A 22,317-nucleotide genomic window follows, 5' to 3' on the forward strand; every position below is an offset into this window, starting at 1 on the left:
TCTTCATTCTCTTTGTTTTTAGAGCTGTCCCTGAATCTTTTTGGTGTCACATAATAAAAGAAGGGAACCGGCTCTATTAGGGAAGATTCCCCAGTCTTGCCAACCTTCGTTTCTCCTTCCCTACCACCACTAGGCATTGTATCATGTTCCTCTTTAATTTCTATCATTAGCTCCTCAGAATTGCCAATTGCACCAGTTCTCACTGCCTGTTCTTCCAAAGCTTGAGACTCTTCAACAGATGATGGGGCGTGGGTAGCTGGTAATTCTTGTGACTGAGAGGGTGAAATTTGGGGCTTTACATGAAGTTCATGTATACTATTATCAGTTTTCCCTGCCTCTTCCTCCTGTTCTCCCTCCCCTTCATTAGTTATATCAAATGCTTCCTCACTTACTTCCTCATCGGAGCTGCATGAAACACGGAAGCATGCATGTCATCACATTAAAAAAAATAAAAATATAAACTTAAGCTATTTTTAAAAGAGGATGCACAGCCTTTCTTTTGAGAGGTCAAATTGGTAAAGAAATAATGAACTTTTGGTAAGCCACTTGTTTCATGCATAAAAGTTAAAAAAAAAAAAATTTATTGGTGATAGTGAAAATACTGTACTGTGTTGGGCAGATACATTGAAACATTCACTCAAATTTTCTGTATTCTGCCAATAAAAATAAAAAAGTGGAGGTTCACAGTAAACAATACTGACATTCCACTGTATTACCAGTCACTGCTGCCAATGAAATAAAATAAATGAAAAGAACAGAAATCAAAGTGCTGGATAAGCACTGCCTGCATCGTCATGCCTACAACAGCTGCTACCAGAAATAAGAAGCAAGGGAAGCCAATCATTGCAATTTCATTGTGTTCACATTTACCTAGATTGTTCTTCATCTTCCTCGTGTGACTCATCGCTGGTATCACTAATAATATCGTGGTCCACCCTAGAGGGGTGGGGGGTTGGGGTTAAGGTTATGAAAGGGATTCCAATTCACAGATGGGACATGTAAAAAGTTATTCAACTGAGATATCTTTAGTATGTACTACTTATCTGTTCAAGCTCTTCAGATGCCTTTCTTCTGCCTGTAATTAATCACCATACAATAATTTCAAGATTTTTGTTTTTATAATCATCCTGTGGAAAACAATAATTTACACACCAAATGTATAACTTTTACAGAAAAGAATATTTTAAAGCCAAACATTCTCTGCACTGAAGAATATTTTAAGGCTTAACAAATTATCTGCACTGAAAAATATATTTTAAGGTATAACAGATTTGTTATGTCCCTAAAATCAGCAAAAGCCTTTATATATAGTGCCACAGGTTTTACCTAATTGATTAAATTTAAATACCATTAAATTATTATAAATGAAAGAGCTAAACAACAATAACTGCAAGATTGATATGCATAACTTGTCTCACATATTCCAATTTTACAGGAAAACAAAACTAAAATTGTGTGATAGTCACCATCATTTTTTTCTAGATAGTCTAAGGATAGATGGATCAACAGTTAAATAACTGAATGGATGGAATGGACAGAGAGATTATAGATGGATAAGGCATGGACAGCAATATTAACATTTTCCAATTTGGCAGAGATGAAAGGTAAGTTCAAATGTCATGTAGATTAATGGACAAAGCTACAGTACAGAGTATAATATACATAGATGAAGAGATGGATTTTTTTTTTTTTACCTCACAGCAATCTCTTTCCAAGGCAGGGTGACCCAAAGGAGAAAACACATTCACCATCATTCATTCAACTGTTGTCTTGCCAGAAGTGTGCTGACATCATGAATCAGATTAGTCTCAGACTGCAACATCCCCACCCTTCCTTCAGAGTGCATGCAGTGCCCTTCCCATCTCCCAGACTTGGGTCTGGCTAAATGGTTTTTCCTGAATCGCTTCATAGAATTTACCTTGCCACACTCCAACATTCCATACATTAAAAGTCAATTGTCTTCATACACTCCTATCTAACATGTTCACATAAACCTACTGGATGCTCAAGCCCCTAAAACACAGCCTCTAGACAAAGGTTTTTTTTTTTTTTTTTTTTTTTACAAGTTGGCCGTCTCCCACCGAGGCAGGGTGACCCAAAGAGAGAAAATCCCAAAAAAGAAAATACTTTCTTCATCATTTAACACTTTCACCTCACTCACACATAATCACTGTTTCTGCAGAGGTGCCCAGAACACAACAGTTTAGCAGCATATACGTATAAAGATACACAACATATCCCTCCAAACTGCCAATATCCCAAACCCCTCCTTGAAAGTGCAGGCATTGTACTTTCCATTTCCAGTACTCAAGTCTGGCTATATAAAAACAACCAGTTTCCCTGAATCCCTTCACTAAATATTACCCTGCTCACACTCCAACAGCTCGTCAGGTACTAAATACCATTCGTCTCCATTCAATCCTAACACACGCATGCTTGCTGGAAGTCCAAGCCCCTTGCCCACAAAACCTCCTTTACCCCCTCCCTCCAACCTTTTTGAGGATGACCACTACCCCACCTTCCTTCTCCTACAGATTTGTGTGTTCTCCATGTCATTCTACTTTGACCCTTTCTCTCTAAATGACCAAACCACCTCAACAACCCCTCTTCTGCCCTCTGACTAATACTTTTATTAACTCCACACCTTTTCCTAATTTCCACACTCCGAATTTTCTGCATAATATTTACACCACACATTGCCCTTAGACAGGACATCTCCACTGCCTCCAACCGTCTCCTCGCTGCTGCATTTACCACCCAAGCTTCATATCCATATAAGAGTGTTGGTACTACTATACTTTCATACATTCCCTTCTTTGCCTCCATAGATAAAGTTTTTTGACTCCACATATACCTCAACGCACCACTCACCTCTTTTCCCTCATCAGTTCTATGATTAACCTCATCCTTCATAAATCCATCCGCCGACACGTCAACTCCCAAGTATCTGAAAACATTCACTTCTTCCATACTACTCCTCCCAAATTTGATATCCAATTTTTCTTTATCTAAATCATTTGATACCCTCATTACCTTACTCTTTTCTATGTTCACTTTCAACTTTCTACCTTTACACACTCAAAAACTCATCCACTAACCTTTGCATTTTTTCTTTAGAATCTCCTATGAGCACAGTATCATCAGCAAAAAGCAACTGTGTCAGTTCCCATTTTGTATTTAATTCCCCATAATTTAATTCCACCCCTCTCCCAAACACCCTAGCATTTACTTCTTTTACAACCCCATCTATAAATATATTAAACAACCATGGTGACATTACACATCCCTGTCTAAGACCTACTTTTACTGGGAAGTAGTCTCCCTCTCTTCTACACACCCTAACCTGAGCCTCACTATCCTCATAAAAACTCTTTACAGCATTTAGTAACTTACCACCTATTCCATATACTTGCAACATCTGCCACATTGCTCCCCTATCCACTCTATCATATGCCTTTTCTAAATCCATAAATGCAATAAAAACTTCGCTACTTTTATCTAAATACTGTTCACATATATGTTTCAATGTAAACACTTGATCTACACATCCCCTACCCACTCTGAAACCTCCTTGCTCATCCACAATCCTACATTCTGTCTTACCTCTAATTCTTTCAATTATAACCCTACCATACACTTTTACTGGTATACTCAGTAAACTTATTCCTCTATAATTTTTACAATCTCTTTTGTCCCCCTTCCCTTTATATAAAGGGACTATACGTGCTCTCTGCCAATCCCTAGGTACCTTCCCCTCTTTCATACATTTATTAAACAAAAATATGAACCACTTCAACACTATATCCCCCCCTGCTTTTAACATTTCTGCCATGATCCCGTCAGTTCCAGCTGTTTTACCCCTTTCATTCTACGTAATGCCTCACGCGCCTCCCCCACACTCATAGCCTGTTCTTCTTCACTCCTAAAAGATGGTATACCTCCCTGGCCAGTGCATGAAATTACCGCTTCCCTTTCTTCATCAACATTTAAAAGTTCCTCAAAATATTCTCACCATCTACCCAAAACCTCCATCTCCCAATCTACTAACTCCCCTACTCTGTTTTTAACTGACAAATCCATTCGTTCTCTAGGCTTTCTTAACTTGTTTAACTCACTCCAAAAATTTTTCTTATTTTCATTAAAATTTCTTGACAGTGCTTCTCCCACTCTATCATCTGCTCTCCTTTTGCACTCTCTCACCACTCTCTTCACCTTTCTTTTACTCTCCATATACTCTACTCTTCTTATAACACTTCTGCTTTGTAAAAACCTCTCATAAACTAACTTTTTCCCTTTTATCACACCCTTTACTTCATCATTCCACCAATCACTCCTCTTTCCTCCTCCACCCACCCTCCTATAACCACAAACTTCTGCCCCACATTCTAATACTGCATTTTAAAACCATCCCAACCCTCTTTAACCCCCCACTACTCATACTTGCACCAGCCCACCTTTCTACCAATAGTTGCTTATATCTCACCCGAACTTCCTCCTCCCTTAGTTTATACACTTTTACCTCCCTCTTGGTTGTTGTTGGCATTTTCCTCTTTTCCCATCTACCTCTTACTCTAACTGTAGCTACAACTAAACAATGATCCGATATGTCAGTTGCCCCTCTATAAACGTGTACATCCTGGAGCCTACCCATCAGCCTTTTATCCACCAGTACATAATCTACCAAACTACTTTCATTATGTGCTATATCATACCTTGTATATTTATTTATCCTCTTCATAAAATATGTATTACTTATTACCAAACCTCTTTCTACACATAGCTCAATTAAAGGCTTCCCATTTTCATTTACCCCTGGCACCCCAAATTTACCTACTACTCCCTCCACAAGAACTATTAAGATAAAATCAAAGAAAACTCAGATGAGTGTGTATAAATAAACATGTACATGCATGTGTAGTGCGACCTAAGTGTAAGTAGAAGTAGCAAGACGTACCTGTAATCTAGCATATTTATGAAACAGACAAAAGACACCAGCAATCCTATCATCACGTAAAACAATTACAGGCTCTTGTTTTACACTCACTTGGCAGGACAATAGTACCTCCCTGGGTGGTTGCTGTCTACCAACCTACTACCTACAAAAGAATATGTGCATGATTAGACATGAGGTTGACCTGTGATCTTCACGACACCTGCGGTCAGTCTCATTATGGCCACAGATCTTCGCAAAGGTAAGTTCTTTAATAAGGATGCAAATAAGAACAAGGAAGACTCTTTGGAAACCATACCCCTAAACAAGTCTTAAGGATATTGGGAAAGATTTCTATTCATAGGAATAGTAAAGGAGTGAAATAGACTGAACAAAGACAGTGTCAGCAAACTTCGAAGACACACACGACAGCTCAATCATATCAGACAAAAACTTACGAGGAAGAACCAAGAGCTAGAGCTAAACCATTGCAAGCTCAAATTGGTAATTACATAAGAGCTATGAAGAAAGGTTACATGAATTTTCTCTTACAAATCCAAGACACATTTATATCAAGAGAAGATATGATCATATCTAACAAAATCCTTCAGAGCATATACAAGAATAGGCTTTATTGACAAGAGAATCAGACAAGGGGACATGAATGGTAGGTGAATACCTCAACATCAATGAACCAGACACATGTTAAGAAGCCTTTTTCTTCTTTTAAGTTTAAAAAAAAGTTCAGAATTAAAATGAGAATTAAAACTGGATAGCCAAGGCTCAATCTATAAGCATATTCAAAAGTAGAAATGACAGCTAGACCAGAAGTTGTTTCAACAGTTTTATCCTGCACCCATGTGGGAGGTAGACAAAAGCTTACATAGGCATATCAAGAGTCCAGGGACTGGGCCCCACTAGATTAAAAGGCAATCTAATCTTAAGAACCAAGACCTAGCCCTAGAATTCAACCCCCACACACTAAGGTGGGCAAACATGAACACAGAGATAAAAAATTCTATATAATAATCACATATAAGATCATGAAAGTATTTGAGAAAATGAATAAGTAGTATATTTTAAGATTTTTCTCAAGAATAGAAAAAGGCAACAAATTACAAACTATGAAAAAAGCAGCAACATTAGAACCTATGAGTATTCAGATAGGTAGACAACTTGAGTGGAATCCCAGAAGAGGTAGTATTTACCACAACTACCAAAAACTTAAAAAAATAAAATTAACACAAAAGCTGTCTCCCACTGAGGTAGGGTGACCTAACAAAGAGGAAAACACTTTCACTATTATTCACTCAATCACTGAGTACAGCTCTCCTCCTGTACTTATAAATCAAATAACTCTAGAGCTACCCTATGAAGACTAAATGAACTAGTTTCTGTTCCTCTGAGCCAGGAACAAATCAAACCCTTCTTGAGAATTGGGAAAATTTTCAGGCAGTGTGATTTTAAAGTAACCACACCATCAGGTTACCTAGAACATTAACAGTGTCAATATTGACTATTTAGGAGGGTAGCATGGCACTGTTATTTGTGTGCTGAACTCAAAGACATTCTGTCTCTTATTTATACACGTGCAGCTAAGTTTAATACATTATTTCTATAAAGGATTAATGTAATAAAAAAAAAGCACAGCAAACAGCAAGGTCCCGTAAAAGGCAGGGAGCTCTTCTTGTAAAAGCAGTACTTAGCAATCTTTGTCAAAAGCAAGATGAGTAACTACTTATTTGTAATTACAAGAACAGTCTTGCTTGTCAGTTAAAAACAGAGTAGGGGAATTAGTAGATGGGGAATTGGAGGTACTGGGTAGATGGCGGGAATATTTTGAGGAACTTTTAAATGTCAACCAAGAAAGGGAGGGAGTAATTTCATGAACTAGTCAGGGAGGTATAACATCTTTTAGGAGTGAAGGAGATGTGAATGTGGAGGAGACGCGTGAGGCATTACGTAGAATGAAAGGGGGTAAAGCAGCTGGAACTGATGGGATCATGACAGAAATGTTAAAAGCAAGGGTGGATATAGTGTTGGAGTGATTGGTATTTTTGTTTAATAAATGTATGAAACCTAGGTAGTAGGTTGGCAAACAGCAACTGCCCAGGAAGGTACTACCATCCTGCCCAGTGAGTGTACAACAAAAGCCTGTAATTGTTTTACATGATGGTACGTTTGCTGGTGTCCTTTTTTCTGTTTCATAAACATGCAAGATTTCAGGTACGTCTTGCTACTTCTACTTACACTTAGGTCACACTGCACATATATATATTTTTTTTTTTTAACAAGTTGGCCGTCTCCCACCGAGGCAGAGTGACCCAAAAAAAAAAGAAAAAATCCCCAAAAAGAAAATACTTTCATCATCATTCAACACTTTCACCTCACTCACACATAATCACTGTTTTTGCAGAGGTGCTCAGAACACCTATATATATATACAAACCCCTCTGGGTTTTCTTCTATTTTCTTTCTAGTTCTTCTTGTCTATTTCCTCTTACCTACATGGGGAAGTGGAACAGAATTCCTCCTCTGTAAGCCATGCGTGTCATAAGAGGCGACTAAAATGCCAGGAGCAAGGGGCTAGTAACCCCTTCTCCTGTATATATTACTAAATGTAAAAGGAGAAGCTTTCGTTTTTCCTTTTGGGCCACCCCGCCTTGGTGGGATACGGCCGGTGTGTTGAAAGAAAGAAATGTATGAAAGAGGGGAAGGTACCTAGAGATTGGGAGAGAGCTTGTATAGTTCCTTTATATAAAGGGAAGGGGGACAAGAGAGATTGTAAAAATTATTGGGGAATAAGTTTACTGAGTATACCAGGAAAAGTGTACAGTAGGGTTATTATTGAAAGAATTAGAGGTAACACAAAGAGTAGGATTTTGGATGAGCAAGGAGGCTTTAGAGTGGGTAGGGGATGTGTAGATCAGGTGTTTAAAAAAAGGACAGACTCAGACAATTTCGCGCGCTTTGGAAAAAAAAACATCGAAAAATTATGGAAATTGAGTTATTCGTATAGAAAAATAGCTCCACTCTTTGGCAACACAATGGTACAATAATCAACGTTCTACGACATATCTACAAGAAATTATAGTCATTTACATCAGGTATGGTGACGGCAATGTGGGTAGCGCATCTGCTGTCAGCCCGTATATTTTTTGGAATTTTTTCCTTGTTTTTTATCACTTTTCTTGCATTATTCTTTCTAATATAATAATTGACTATTTGGCATCATATAAGAGTAGGCGGAGCTTATCAGTAGACTTCTAGTCAATCAGGAAGCACCTGTTAACACCGGCAGTATTCCCGCTCCAGAGATAGCCAGGTGAAATCACTTCATTATTACGCTTTATATCAACTCTATGGCTTATTTATCTATCAGAATTGATCTAATATGATATAATAAATACTATAAATAACATACAAACATGTTATATACTCTAGACTGAATAAAATAGGCCATAATGTGGCGAGAGTCCACCAGCAATATTTCGATGTAAATGAGTTACTCATCTCCATGTCGTATTCTTTGGTCTTCAGTGATAGAAAACTGTGTTTTGAAGAGGATAACTGCACTAGAACATGAGTTTACTAAGAAAACCACCGAAACAAATGCGATTTTCGAAAAAAAAAAAAAATTCGAGACAGCGGGCCAGCCAGCGTTCCAGGCCAATATCTCGGAAGTAACTTATTCACTTATTTCGCTTTACTTCGCCATTATTAATGATTGTATTGAAATGATTTTCACAGACAATATAAAACAAAGTGTGTTTGACTAGTAAATGCCCATTTTTTTTGGAACATCTCAAATATTTTTTATTTTGTGGGGGGTAAAAGGCAGATATTTTGGTGAATGCCAAAAAGTCTATCAAATGTATTTTTTTTACCATGATAATAAGATATATTAGATGAAATGGAAGCATTTATAAGTCATGTTAGACGTATTCTAACACTTGGGATCATCGAAAGTGCCACTCATAGTGACAATTTGTCAGGTCATGCTGCCATATATCAAAAGTCAGTAAATATTTTTTTTCTCTGTTGTTTGTTGGCTAAACATACTGAAACTTTGTCACATTCTTCTACATATGCACCTCTAAACATACACCAAAAATAAAAGAAATCGGTTGAAAAATAAAACAGTTAGCCACAACTGTCCGAGTCAGTCCTTACATTGAGGAATATATGTGAACAGTATTTAGATAAAGGTAGGGAAGTTTTCACTGCATTTATGGATTTAGAAAAGGCATATGACAGAGTGCATTGGGGAGCAATGTGGCAGATGTTGCAAGTATATAGAATAGGTAGTAAGTTACTAAATGCTGTAAAGTTTTTTTATGAGGATAGTGAGGCTCAGGTTAGGGTGTGTAGAAAACAGGGAGATTATTTCCTGGTAAAAGTAGGTCTTAGACAGGGATGTGTTATGTCACCATGGTTGTTTAATATATTTGTAGATGGGGTTGTATCCTTGGGGAAGTGGAACAGAATTCTTCCTCCGTAAGCCATGCGTGTCATAAAAGGCGACTAAATGCCGGGAGTAAGGGGCTAGTAACCCCTTCTCCTGTATATATTACTAAATTTAAAAGGAGAAACTTTTGTTCTTCCTTTTGGGCCACCCCACCTCAGTAGGATACGGCTGGTATGTTGAAAGAAAGATGGGGTTGTAAAGAAGTAAATGCTAGGGTGCTGGGGAGAGGGGTGGTATTAAATTATGGGGAATCAAATACAAAATGGGAGTTGACTCAGTTACTTTTTGCTGATGATACTGTGCTTATGCGAGATTCTAAAGAAAAGTTGCAAAGGTTAGTGGACGAGTTTGGGAGGGTGTGTAAAGGTAGAAAGTTGAAAGTGAACATAGTTAAGAGTAAGGTGATGAGGATATCAAATGATTTAGATAAAGAAAAATTGGATATCAAATTGGAGAGAGGAAGTATGGAAGAAGTGAATGTTTTCAGATATTTGGGAGTTAACATGTCAGCGGATGGGTTTATGAAGGATGAGGTTAACCATAGAATTGATGAAGGAAAAAAGGTGAGTGGCACACTGAGGTATGTGGAGACAAAAAATGTTATCTATGGAGGCAAAGAAGGGAATGTATGAAAGTATAGTGGTACGAACTCTTTTATATGAGTGTGAAGCTTGGGCTGTAAATGCTGCAGCAAGGAGGCGGTTGGAGGCAGTGGAAATGTCCTGTTAAAGGACAATGTGTGGTGTAAATATTATGTGTGGAAATTTAGTGTGGAGTTAATAAAAGTATTAGTCACAGGGCTGAAGAGGGGTTGATGAGATGGTTTGGTCATTTAGAGAGAATGGGTCGAAGTAGAATGACATGAACGTATAAATCTGTAGGGGAAGGAAGGCGGGGTAGGGGGCGTCCTCGAAAAGGTTGGAGGGAGGGGTAAAGGAGGTTTTGTGGGGTAGGAGCCTGGACTTCCAGCAAGCATGCATGAGCATGTTAGATAGGAGTGAATGGAGACAAATGGTTTTTGGGACCTGACAAGCTGTTAGAGTGTGAGCAGGGTAATATTTAGTGATGGGATTCAGGGAAACCAGCTATTTTTATATAGCCGGACTTGAGTACTGGAAATGGGAAGTACAATGCCTGCACTTTCAAGGAGGGGTTTGGGACATTGGCAGTTTGGAGGGATGTTATATTTCTTTTGTTTTCAACAAGTTGGCCATCTCTCACCTAGGCAGGGTGACCCAAAAAGAAAATACTTTCATCATCATTCAACACTTTCACCTCACTGATGCATAATCACTTTTTGCAGAGTTGCCAGATACAAAAATTTAGAAGCATATATAAAGATACAATACAAAAAGTGACCTGAAATAATATAATAAACATCCATATAGAATACAATATCAGGGCCCCAATTATATATATATACTGTCCTATTACACACTTCTCCAAATTGCTAATATCCCAAACCCCCCTCCTTTATATATGCTTCTAAATTGTTGTATCTGGGCGCCTCTGCAAAAACAGTGATTATGTACAAGCGAGGTGAAAGTGTTGAATGATGATGAAAGTATTTTCTTCTGGGGATTTTCTTCCTTTTTGGGTCACCCTGCCTTGGTGGGAGACGGCTGACTTGTTGGAATTTTTTGTTTTTCAAATTCCTAATGGTTACAGCACTTACTTCTGCTTCTTTGATCCCATTTCAGTGTCCCACCACTATTTGTAAGGAAAAACACAGTATTCTTCACCTCTATCCAGTTTGCAACTGGGGTCTTGTTTTGCCTGCTTTTGGTGCTTATTCATTTTTACTCTGGTGCACAGAATAGATCACTGATAAATAGAAAATTGGTTACCCAACACAGCAACCGCGAGAAAAACATCCCAAAACTCAATATTTACTGAAAATACAAAAACGAAGTATTCTTAATAAGTATACCTAAATAAATAATGGTACAATATATAAATGACAAATCATTAACTGAAAATAATGCAACAAGGTGCAGAGTGGGTGGCAAAATATAAAATATGCAAAAATCATGCCAACTGTTTTAACACTGGAGCTGGAATATTGCATTTCTCTAATTTTACCCACATTCAGATACATGCTTCACTGCACAATACACCTTGATGCATTGACAGGCCTTGCTCATTAATCTAAGTAAAGTGACTGGCCATAAATTCATATCACTGATAAAAACAAAATGCATACTGTATCTTAGGCAGCATTTTTTTTTTAATTTTCAAAATTTTTGATAAAAGGCTAGTCCATCCTCATGTTGTCTGCATACATATCCAGAAACGGGAATTCATTTCACAACAAATACTATACAATGTTATACTAGCTGTCTTCATCTCTTAATAAACTTAGGCAAACACACTTAAATTTTATAAATTGTACAATGCATTTTCATAAAAAACTCCACACTTACCTCGAAGGATGTGAACCTGTAGGTGATGCAGCCCCTGGTCTTCCAGTTTTACGCTGAGATCTGCCACGACGTAAACGTCTAAATGACTCTCGTAAAGACTTCTTTAGTGACTTTCTTCGAGACATGGGGCCTTCATCAGCAGCATTGGCAAGGTCTGTAAAAATGCACAAGTTTATAACCATGTAGAATATTTAAAAGGAGCAGCTGCAGCTGAGAAAGAAGTGCAAGAGTAGATAACTATATATATATTGTTTGATGGCATTAGGAATAGAGTATCAATAAGTCTATTACATGTATTACTGGTTCTTGGAATTACAGAACCCTTTCCCAGCCTGATTCTACATAAGACCACCTAATTTATAAAGGAAATAATACACAAATGAGTACTGTAGTGAACAGAAACACACAGGAAAGTAAAGATAAATGTATACTAAGTGTAAAATTGTAAGATGTACTTTCATTTTGTGTTCACAAGCTAGAAAGAAAAAACCAGCAATCATGCTAGAGTACAAGACTATCAACATGCTTGTTTTCCACACCCACAGGAAAAATTGGTAGTGGTACTCATACAAGTGTGTATAAAGTTGAGCACTCCATTATAGTTGTCTAAATAATATAAATGTACAATAGTTCATACACATAAGTGTCCTCAGCACTCCACAGTTACTTACTCCAGTGGACCCCTCGGCTAATGAACGCATTGCATAACGTTAAATCCGCCTAACAAAGCGTTCGAGCGTAAAAATTTTGGCGCGCCTAACGATAAAAAACTCGCACAACATAATTTGTCCGGGACCCGTCCATGTTTGGCCTGAGCGCGCCTCAGCTGCCCCATGGGTGCCAGTGTTTACAAGCCAGCCAGTGTGGTCGCATCTACACATACATTCGGTACATTTCACATTATCCCAGTGTTTTTAGTGCTTGTAACTGCAAAATAAGTCACTATGGGCCCCAAGAAAACTTCTAGTGCCAACCCTGTGGTAAAAAGGGTGAGAATTAGTATGGAAATGAAGAAAGAGATAATTGCAAAGTACGAAAGTGGAGTGTGTGTCTCGGAGCCGGCCAGGTTGTATACCAAACCCCAATCAACCATCGATACTATCTTGGCCAACAAAACGGCAATCAAGGAAGCTGTTCTTGCAAAAGGTGCAAGTTTGTTTTCAAAACAGAGATCGCAAGTACTCGAAGATGTTGAGAGACTGTTACTGGTGTGGATAAATGAAAAACAGATAGCAGGAGACAGCATCTCTCAAGCGATCATATGTGAAAAGGGTAGGAAGTTGCATGATGATTTAATTAAAAAATGCCTGCAACTTGTGGTGATGTGAGTGAATTTAAGGCCAGCAAAGGTTGGTTTGAGAGATTTAAATATCGTAGTGGCATACATAGTGTGATAAGGCATGGTGAGGCTGCCAGTTCAGACCAAAAAGCAGCTGAAAAATCTTTCTTTCTTTCTTTCAACACACCGGCCGTATCCCACCAAGGCAGGGTGACCCAAAAAGAATTCAAGAATTCAGTAATTCAAGGAGTACATAGAGGCTGAAGGATTGAAACCCCAACAAGTGTTTAATTGTGACGAAACAGGCCCGTTTTGGAAGAAAATGCTGAACAGGACCTACAATACTCACGAGGAAAAGGCACTCCCAGGACATAAGCCTATGAAAGACAGGCTTACTCTTTTGTTGTATGGTAATGCTAGTGGCGATTACAAAGTGAAGCCTTTATTGGTGTATCACTCTGAAACTCCCAGAGTGTTCAGGAAAAACAATGTCGCCAAGGCTAATTTGTGTGTGATGTGGAGGGCAAACAGTAGTGTTTGCCCCCAGTGAAAAATTACCTCCTGGAAAATAAATTGGACCTTAAGTGCTTCCTGGTATTAGACAATGCTCCTGGTTATCCTTCAGACTTGGCAGAGCAAATTTCTGGGGACATGAGCTATATCAAAGTGAAGCTTTTGCCTCCTAATACCACCCCTCTCCTGCAGTCCATGGACCAGCAGGTCATTTCAAACTTCAAAAAATTCTACACAAAAGCTATGTTTCAAGAGTGCTCTGAAGTGATCTCAGACACTCGACTGACCCAAAGAGAGTTTTGGAAAGATCACTTTAGTATCCTCAGTTGTGTAAACCTTATAGGTAAGGCTTGGGAGGGAGTGACTAAGAGGACCTTGAACTCTGTTTGGAGGAAACTGTGGCCAGAATGTGTAGAAGAGAGGGATTTGAAGGGTTTGGGGCTAACCCTGAGAAGCCTATGCCAGTTGTGGAATCTACTGTGGCATTGGGGAAGTCCTTGGGGTTGGAGGTTAGTGGGGAGGATGTGGAATAGTTGGTGGAGGAGGACAATGAAGAACTAACCACTGATGAGCTGCAAGAGCATCTGCAACAGCAAGAAGCCACACCTGAGGAAACTGCTTCAGAGGAGGGAAGAGAGATATTGAAGAAGTTGCCTACTTCAAAGATTAAGGAAATGTGTACAAAGTGGGTTGAATTGCAAACCTTTATGGGTGAAAATCACCCTGACACAGCTATTGCAAGCCGTGTTGGCAACCTGTACAATGACAAAGTTGTGGCCCATTTTAGGAAAATCTTAAAGGAAAGCGAGGTACAGAGCTCTATGGACAGATCTGTTGTGCGACAAAGGTCCAGTGACTCTCAAGCTGGTCCTAGTGGCGTTAAAATAAGAAGGGAAGTAACCCCGGAAAAGGACTTGCTACCTCAAGTCCTCATGGAAGGGGATTCTCCTTCCAAACAATAACAACTTCCACCATCTCCCCTCCTCCCATCCCATCAATCATCACCAGATCTTCAATAAAGATAGGTGTCATGTATTCTTTATTTAGTACAGTAGTAATTGTGCATGTCGTCTTCTTTATGTGTGTAGGAAAATGTAAATTTTATGTGGCAAATTTTTTTTTTCATACTCTGGGGTGTCAGGAACCAATTAATTTGATTTCCATTATTTCTTATGGGGAAAATTAATTCAGCTAATGATAATTTCATCTAATGATGAGCTCGCAGGAACGAATTAATATCGTTAGCCGAGAGTCCACTGTATATCTATATGCAATGGTACAAGGACTTTATAAGGAAGAAAATGCACCAATCTTACTCTTGTAGCCTTCATTAACCCTTAAACGGTCCAAACGTATATGTACGTTCACCTGCGCAGCGAATATTTAACAAAAAAAAAATTATAGAAAAAAAAAAGCACATTTTTTTAAGTGTTTTAGAATAAAAGAAATATTAGGGTCAGTACTTACAGAGATGTGAGGCCGAGAAGTTGGCACTGGAGGCTCACGTGACGGCAACATGGAGTCCTGCCACTTGCAGAAATGTTGCCGATATACCTTTTTTTTTTTCTAATTTTCATATTGCTGTATTTTACATAATTTTTATGTTCTGATAATTACAATTTATAGTAGCTATTGTCATTTCATAACCATTCTTTGTTCTGACACTAGTATTAGGTACTGAAATTGTACTCAAATTGTCACAAACATTTTGACAGGTGGGCATTAACACCTGCCTTGGCCATTTATTGTCTTGGAATATATACAAAACATTTATATGTCTCAGCAAAGTTTTGGAGGAGAAGCAGAAGAAGCAGAAGCAGAAGAAGCAGAAGAAGAAGAAGCAGAAGAAGAAGCAGAAGAAGAAGCAGAAGAAGAAGAAGCAGAAGAAGAAGCAGAAGAAGAAGCAGAAGCAAAAATTAGAAGAAGAAGAAGCAGCAGAAGAAGCAGAAGAAGAAGAAGCAGAAGAAGAAGCAGAAGAAGAAGCAGAAGAAGAAGCAGAAGAAGAAGCAGCAGCAGAAGAAGAAGCAGAAGCAAAAATTAGAAGAAGAAGCAGAAGAAGCAGCAGAAGAAGCAGAAGCAGCAGAAGAAGAAGCAGCAGAAGCAGCAGCAGAAGAAGCAGCAGCAGCAGCAGAAGAATATATACAAAACATTTATATGTCTCAGCAATGTTTTTGCAGCAGCAGCAGCAGCAGCAGCACCAGCACCAGCAGCACCAGCACCAGCAGCACCAGCACCACCAGCACCACCAGCACCAGCAGCACCAGCACCACCAGCACCACCAGCACCAGCAGCAGCAGCAGCAGCAGCAGCAGCAGCAGCAGCAGCAGCAGCAGCAGCAGCAGCAGCAGCAGCAGCCGCAGCAGGAGGAGAAGATGGAGATGAAGAAGGAGAAGAAGGAGAAGAAGAGGAGGGAGGAGAGGAAGAGGAGGAGAAGGAGGAGGAGGAAGAGAAGGAGAAGGAAGAGAAGGAGGAGGAAGAGGAGAAGGAGAAGAAAAATAATACGTAATAATAATAATAGGTAATAATAAGTTGGTAAGTGGTAAGTTACTAAATGCTGTAAAGAGTTTTCATGAGGATAGTGAGGCTCAGGTTAGGGTGTGTAGAAGAGAGGGAGACTACTTCCCGGTAAAAGTAGGTCTTAGACAGGGATGTGTAATGTCACCATGGTTGTTTAATATATTTATAGATTGGGTTGTAAAAGAAGTAAATGCTAGGGTGTTTGGGAGAGGGGTGGGATTAAATTATGGAGAATCAAATACAAAATGGGAATTGACACAGTTACTTTTTGCTGATGATACTGTGCTTATGGGAGATTCTAAAGAAAAATTGCAAAGGTTAGTGGATGAGTTTGGGAGTGTGTGTAAAGGTAGAAAGTTGAAAGTGAACATAGAAAAGAGTAAGGTGATGAGGGTATCAAATGATTTAGATAAAGAAAAATTGGATATCAAATTGGGGAGGAGTATGGAAGAAGTGAATGTTTTCAGATACTTGGGAGTTGACATGTCGGCAGATGGATTTATGAAGGATGAGGTTAATCATAGAATTGATGAAGGAAAAAAGGTGAGTATTGCGTTCAGGTATATGTGGAGTCAAAAAAACGTTATCTATGGAGGCAAAGAAGGGAATGTATGAAAGTATAGTAGTACCAACACTCTTATATGGGTGTGAAGCTTGGGTTGTGAATGCAGCAGCGAGGAGGCGGTTGGAGGCAGTGGAGATGTCCTGTCTAAGGGCAATGTGTGGTGTAAATATTATGCAGAAAATTCGGAGTGTGGAAATTAGGAGAAGGTGTGGAGTTAATAAAAGTATTAGTGCTGAAGAGGGGTTGTTGAGGTGGTTTGGTCATTTAGAGAGAATGGATCAAAGTAGAATGACATGGAGAGCATTTAAATCTGTAGGAGAAGGAAGGCAGGGTAGGGGTCGTCCTCGAAAAGGTTGGAAGGAAGGGGTAAGGGAGGTTTTGTGGGCGAGGGGCCTGGACTTCCAGCAGGCGTGCATGAGCGTGCTCGATAGGAGTGAATGGAGACGAATGGTATTTGGGACCTGACGATCTGTTGGAGTGTGAGCAGGGTAATATTTAGTGAAGGGATTCAGGGAAACCAGTTATTTTTATATAGCCGGACTCGAGTCCTGGAAATGGGAAGTACAATGCCTGCACTCTAAAGGAGGGGTTTTGGAATATTAGCAGTTTGGAGGGATATGTTGTGTATCTTTATACGTATATGCTTCTAAACTGTTGTGTTCTGAGCACTTCTGCAAAAACAGTGATTATGTGTGAGTGAGGTGAAAGTGTTGAATGATGATGAAAGTATTTTCTTTTTGGGGATTTTCTTTCTTTTTGGGTCACCCTGCCTCAGTGGGAGATGGCCGACTTGTTGAAAAAAAAAAAAAATAATAAGTTCCCTTGAAGCATGAAAAACAAAGTCCACCCCTGACAGTAACACAATAAGATGAGATAACATTTGATAAGAGCTGATGTTTGATGAGCATATGCGAGGGTGCAGTGATAACACTTGATAAGAAAAGATTAGAGGCGACATTTGAAGAGCATTGCCCTGGCTTTGTTTTTGTTGGTACATAAACATGTCTGTCTGTCTGTCAAGCTCTCTGTCTGTCTATCCGTCTACCTCTCTGTTTCAGAGAGAGCCACAAGACTGTGCCATCACGTTTATTCACACCGTCAAGCAGAGTATAGCACTTTGTCTGGATTTTTTGGGTTATCCTAGGTAATTTACACTATGTATACTTGTATTTATGTGTACCTGTGAGACAGAGACAGACTGAAAGAGATAGACAGAGACAGATAGACAAAGACAGACAGAGACAAAGATAGACAGAGATACAGAGATAGACAGACCCTAAACTTGGGGTTAACATCACTTTTCTCTTAAAAGAGGAGTGTTAATATGACATTACATCAGTGAATCCTCGGTGCTTGCCGCACTGTTTGCTCTAGCTGGCGCTCAGTTTAACTGGCACTTACACAAAGTACTAAGTGGTCCCAGCTTTTTTTAATATGGTGCACACTGAGTGTTCAGACCCATTCATTGCGCCAAATTTGGAGGCAGGAAAATTAAAATGTACATATACATTTCGGGCGCTACGCGTAAGGGCGTATGTATGGACCGTTTAAGGGTTAGATATAACACTGGATTATAAATATCTCTGATATTCAGATTATTAATCCAGGATGTACATATTTATAGAGGAGCAACTGATATATCGGATCATTATTTAGTTGTAGCTACAGTTAGAGTAAGAGGTAGATGGGAAAAGAGGAAGGTGGCAACAACAAGTAAGAGGGAGGTGAAAGTGTATAAACTAAGGGAGGAGGAAGTTCGGGCGAGATATAAGCGACTATTGGCAGAAAGGTGGGCTAGTGCAAAGATGAGTAGTGGGGGGGTTGAAGAGGGTTGGAATAGTTTTAAAAATGCAGTATTAGAATGTGGGGCAGAAGTTTGTGGTTATAGGAGGGTGGGGGCAGGAGGAAAGAGGAGTGATTGGTGGAATGATGAAGTAAAGGGTGTGATAAAAGAGAAAAAGGTATCTTACGAGAGGTTTTTACAAAGCAGAAGTGTTATAAGAAGAGCAGAGTATATGGAGAGTAAAAGAAAGGTGAAGAGAGTGGTGAGAGAGTGCAAAAGGAGAGCAGATGAAAGAGTGGGAGAGGCACTGTCAAGAAATTTTAATGAAAATAAGAAAAAATTTTGGAGTGAGTTAAACAAGTTAAGAAAGCCTAGGGAAAGTATGGATTTGTCAGTTAAAAACAGAGTAGGGGAGTTAGTAGATGGGGAGAGGGAGGTATTAGGTAGATGGAGAGAATATTTTGAGGAACTTTTAAATGTTAAGGAAGACAGGGAGGCGGTAATTTCATGCACTGGCCAGGGAGGTATACCATCTTTTAGGAGTGAAGAAGAGCAGAATGTAAGTGTGGTGGAGGTACGTGAGGCATTACGTAGAATGAAAGGGGGTAAAGCAGCTGGAACTGATGGGATCATGACAGAAATGTTAAAAGCAGGGGGGGATATAGTGTTGGAGTGGTTGGTACTTTTGTTTAATAAATGTATGAAAGAGGGGAAGGTACCTAGGGATTGGCGGAGAGCATGTATAGTCCCTTTATATAAAGGGAAAGGGGACAAAAGAGATTGTAAAAATTATAGAGGAATAAGTTTACTGAGTATACCAGGAAAAGTATACGGTAGGGTTATAATTGAAAGAATTAGAGGTAAGACAGAATGTAGAATTGCGGACGAGCAAGGAGGCTTCAGAGTGGGTAGGGGATGTGTAGATCAAGTGTTTACATTGAAGCATATATGTGAACAGTATTTAGATAAAGGTAGGGAAGTTTTTATTGCATTTATGGATTTAGAAAAGGCATATGATAGAGTGGATAGAGGAGCAATGTGGCAGATGTTGCAAGTATATGGAATAGGTGGTAAGTTACTAAATGCTGTAAAGAGCTTTTATGAGGATAGTGAGGCTCAGGTTAGGGTGTGTAGAAGAGAGGGAGAATACTTCCCGGTAAAAGTAGGTCTTAGACAGGGATGTGTAATGTCACCATGGTTGTTTAATATATTTATAGATGGGGTTGTAAAAGAAGTAAATGCTAGGGTGTTCGGGAGAGGGGTGGGATTAAATTATGGGGAATCAAATTCAAAATGGGAATTGACACAGTTACTTTTTGCTGATGATACTGTGCTTATGGGAGATTCTAAAGAAAAATTGCAAAGGTTAGTGGATGAGTTTGAGAATGTGTGTAAAGGTAGAAAGTTGAAAGTGAACATAGAAAAGAGTAAGGTGATGAGGGTATCAAATGATTTAGATAAAGAAAAATTGGATATCAAATTGGGGAGGAGGAGTATGGAAGAAGTGAATGTTTTCAGATACTTGGGAGTTGACGTGTCGGCGGATGGATTTATGAAGGATGAGTTTAATCATAGAATTGATGAGGGAAAAAAGGTGAGTGGTGCGTTGAGGTATATGTGGAGTCAAAAAACGTTATCTATGGAGGCAAAGTAGGGAATGTATGAAAGTATAGTAGTACCAACACTCTTATATGGATGTGAAGCTTGGGTGGTAAATGCAGCAGCGAGGAGACGGTTGGAGGCAGTGGAGATGTCCTGTCTAAGGGCAATGTGTGGTGTAAATATTATGCAGAAAATTCGGAGTGTGGAAATTAGGAGAAGGTGTGGAGTTAATAAAAGCATTAGTCAGAGGGCAGAAGAGGGGTTGTTGAGGTGGTTTGGTCATTTAGAGAGAATGGATCAAAGTAGAATGACATGGAAAGCATATAAATCTATAGGGGAAGGAAAGAGGGGTAGGGGTCATCCTCGAAAGGGTTGGAAAGAGGGGGTAAAGGAGGTTTTGTGGGTGAGGGGCTTGGACTTCCAGCAAGCGTGCATGAGCGTGTTAGATAGGAGTGAATGGAGACGAATGATACTTGGGACCTGACGATCTGTTGGAGTGTGAGCAGGGTAATATTTAGTGAAGGGATTCAGGGAAACCGGTTATTTTCATATAGTCGGACTTGAGTCCTGGAAATGGGAAGTACAATGCCTGCACTTTAAAGGAGGGGTTTGGGATATTGGCAGTTTGGAGGGATATGTTGTGTATCTCTATACGTATATGCTTCTAAACTGTTGTATTCTGAGCACCTCTGCAAAAGCAGTGATAATGTGTGAGTGTGGTGAAAGTGTTGAATGATGATGAAAGTATTTTCTTTTTGGGGATTTTCTTTCTTTTTTTTTGGGTCACCCTGCCTCGGTGGGAGACGACCGACTTGTTGAGAAAAAAAAAAAAAAAAAAAATACTTTTTCTGCTTATGCTGTCCAAACTTTTCCCTCATGCCATTTATCAAAATACTGAAGCCTGTTTGGATTAAGACCCATTGACCGCATTTGAGTTATTAAGGCTACAATTCACCTATACACTAACAAAAATACCTTAATTACTAAAACAGGGAATAAGGTAGACTCTCAATGAGTCAAAAATAAATTCTACTTCCTCAATATTCTTGCCCTTATTCCTGACAAAAAACAAGATTTAGGAGCATTCTGAAGGCCTCACATCACCATCTAGACTAGTTACAGTAAGACAATTATTACTTACCCAAGGGACTTAAGGTACTTTTGGCGAGTAGATTTTTTTTTTGCACAATATCAAAGAGACCAAATCCATGAGCAGTGCCACATGCCACTAGTCCCCATTCACTATGAAGAGTAAGTGAAGTGCATGATGCAGGAGGGTAGAACTGTACCACAACTGTTGGCTGTGTAAATAAGTGGGTTTTACCTTAGACTTAAGATTAATATAATAATGTGTCTAAGTTCTCTGACATTAATTCAAATAAATGGTAAATACAAGGCAAAATTTTCTAAAGGAATATTTTTAAGTTCTTTCACACCAAAGTTTGCATAAAAATTGCAGATTAATACAAATAATAATATAAGTCAACCAATATCCTTCTGACTGAGTCTTTAAAAACTAAGAGCAAATGCAAATATCACTTATTATTTCAAAAGTTGTCCCAACTGAAAAAAATATTTATTTCTTACAACTTAGAAAAGGTTACAATAAGAACAAGGGAATATAGCTAGAAATTACATGTGAAATTAAGCCACAAGGATATTAGAAGTACAGTAAACCCTCTTGAAACACAATATCACAGTGAGATTTTGAAAAACTGCAATCAAAATTTCAGAATCTGGAAAAAAAAAAAAACTATTATGTCTTTTTTTTACCTCAATGGCTGTCTCCTATCAAGACATCCTAGGATGACCAGAAAAAAAACACGTTCACCATCTTTCATTTGACTGCTGTCATTCCAAAAGTGTGCTAACATTACTTTTCCAATTACCCTCTGACTGCAACATCCCCACCCTTTCTTAAAAGTGCACGTATTGTCATTCTCACCTCCAATTCTCTGGCTAACCAATTTTCCCTGAATCCCTTCATAAAAGTTACCTTGCTCACATTCCAACAGCTTTGCCATTAACCCCTAAACTGTATTAGTGCATAAATGCTGTCTACGTATCTTAACGTATTAGTATGAACAATTTTTTGTACCTTTAAATCTGCCATCTGTCAATATTTTTGACCTCGGCACAACTCTTTGGGTCTTCTTCAATCCATTCATACATTTGAAAAAAAAAAACATCTAAGGCCAAGAGGATCCATACAGTGTATCATGGTTAACTACTTGGGT

The 22,317-nt window shown here is 38.9% G+C and overlaps 1 protein-coding gene across 4 annotated transcripts in view; it reads right to left on the bottom strand.

Moving 5' to 3' along the window:
• The window catches only part of l(2)gl (LLGL domain-containing protein l(2)gl), a 312,112-nt gene that overhangs the window by 68,460 nt on the left and 221,335 nt on the right, over nt 1-22,317 (bottom strand). For all 4 annotated transcript variants that reach the window (XM_070084440.1, XM_070084441.1, XM_070084438.1 and 1 more), the window contains exons 14-15: nt 21,222-21,381; nt 11,822-11,975 (exon numbers count right to left, since the gene is read on the bottom strand). In XM_070084440.1, the coding sequence (XP_069940541.1) occupies nt 11,822-11,975; nt 21,222-21,381 (314 nt within the window). The remainder of the gene's footprint in view (nt 1-11,821; nt 11,976-21,221; nt 21,382-22,317) is intronic.

The sequence above is a fragment of the Cherax quadricarinatus genome, chromosome 13 (assembly GCF_038502225.1).
Source record: "Cherax quadricarinatus isolate ZL_2023a chromosome 13, ASM3850222v1, whole genome shotgun sequence".
In the NCBI taxonomy this organism is placed as follows: Eukaryota; Metazoa; Arthropoda; class Malacostraca; order Decapoda; family Parastacidae; genus Cherax; species Cherax quadricarinatus.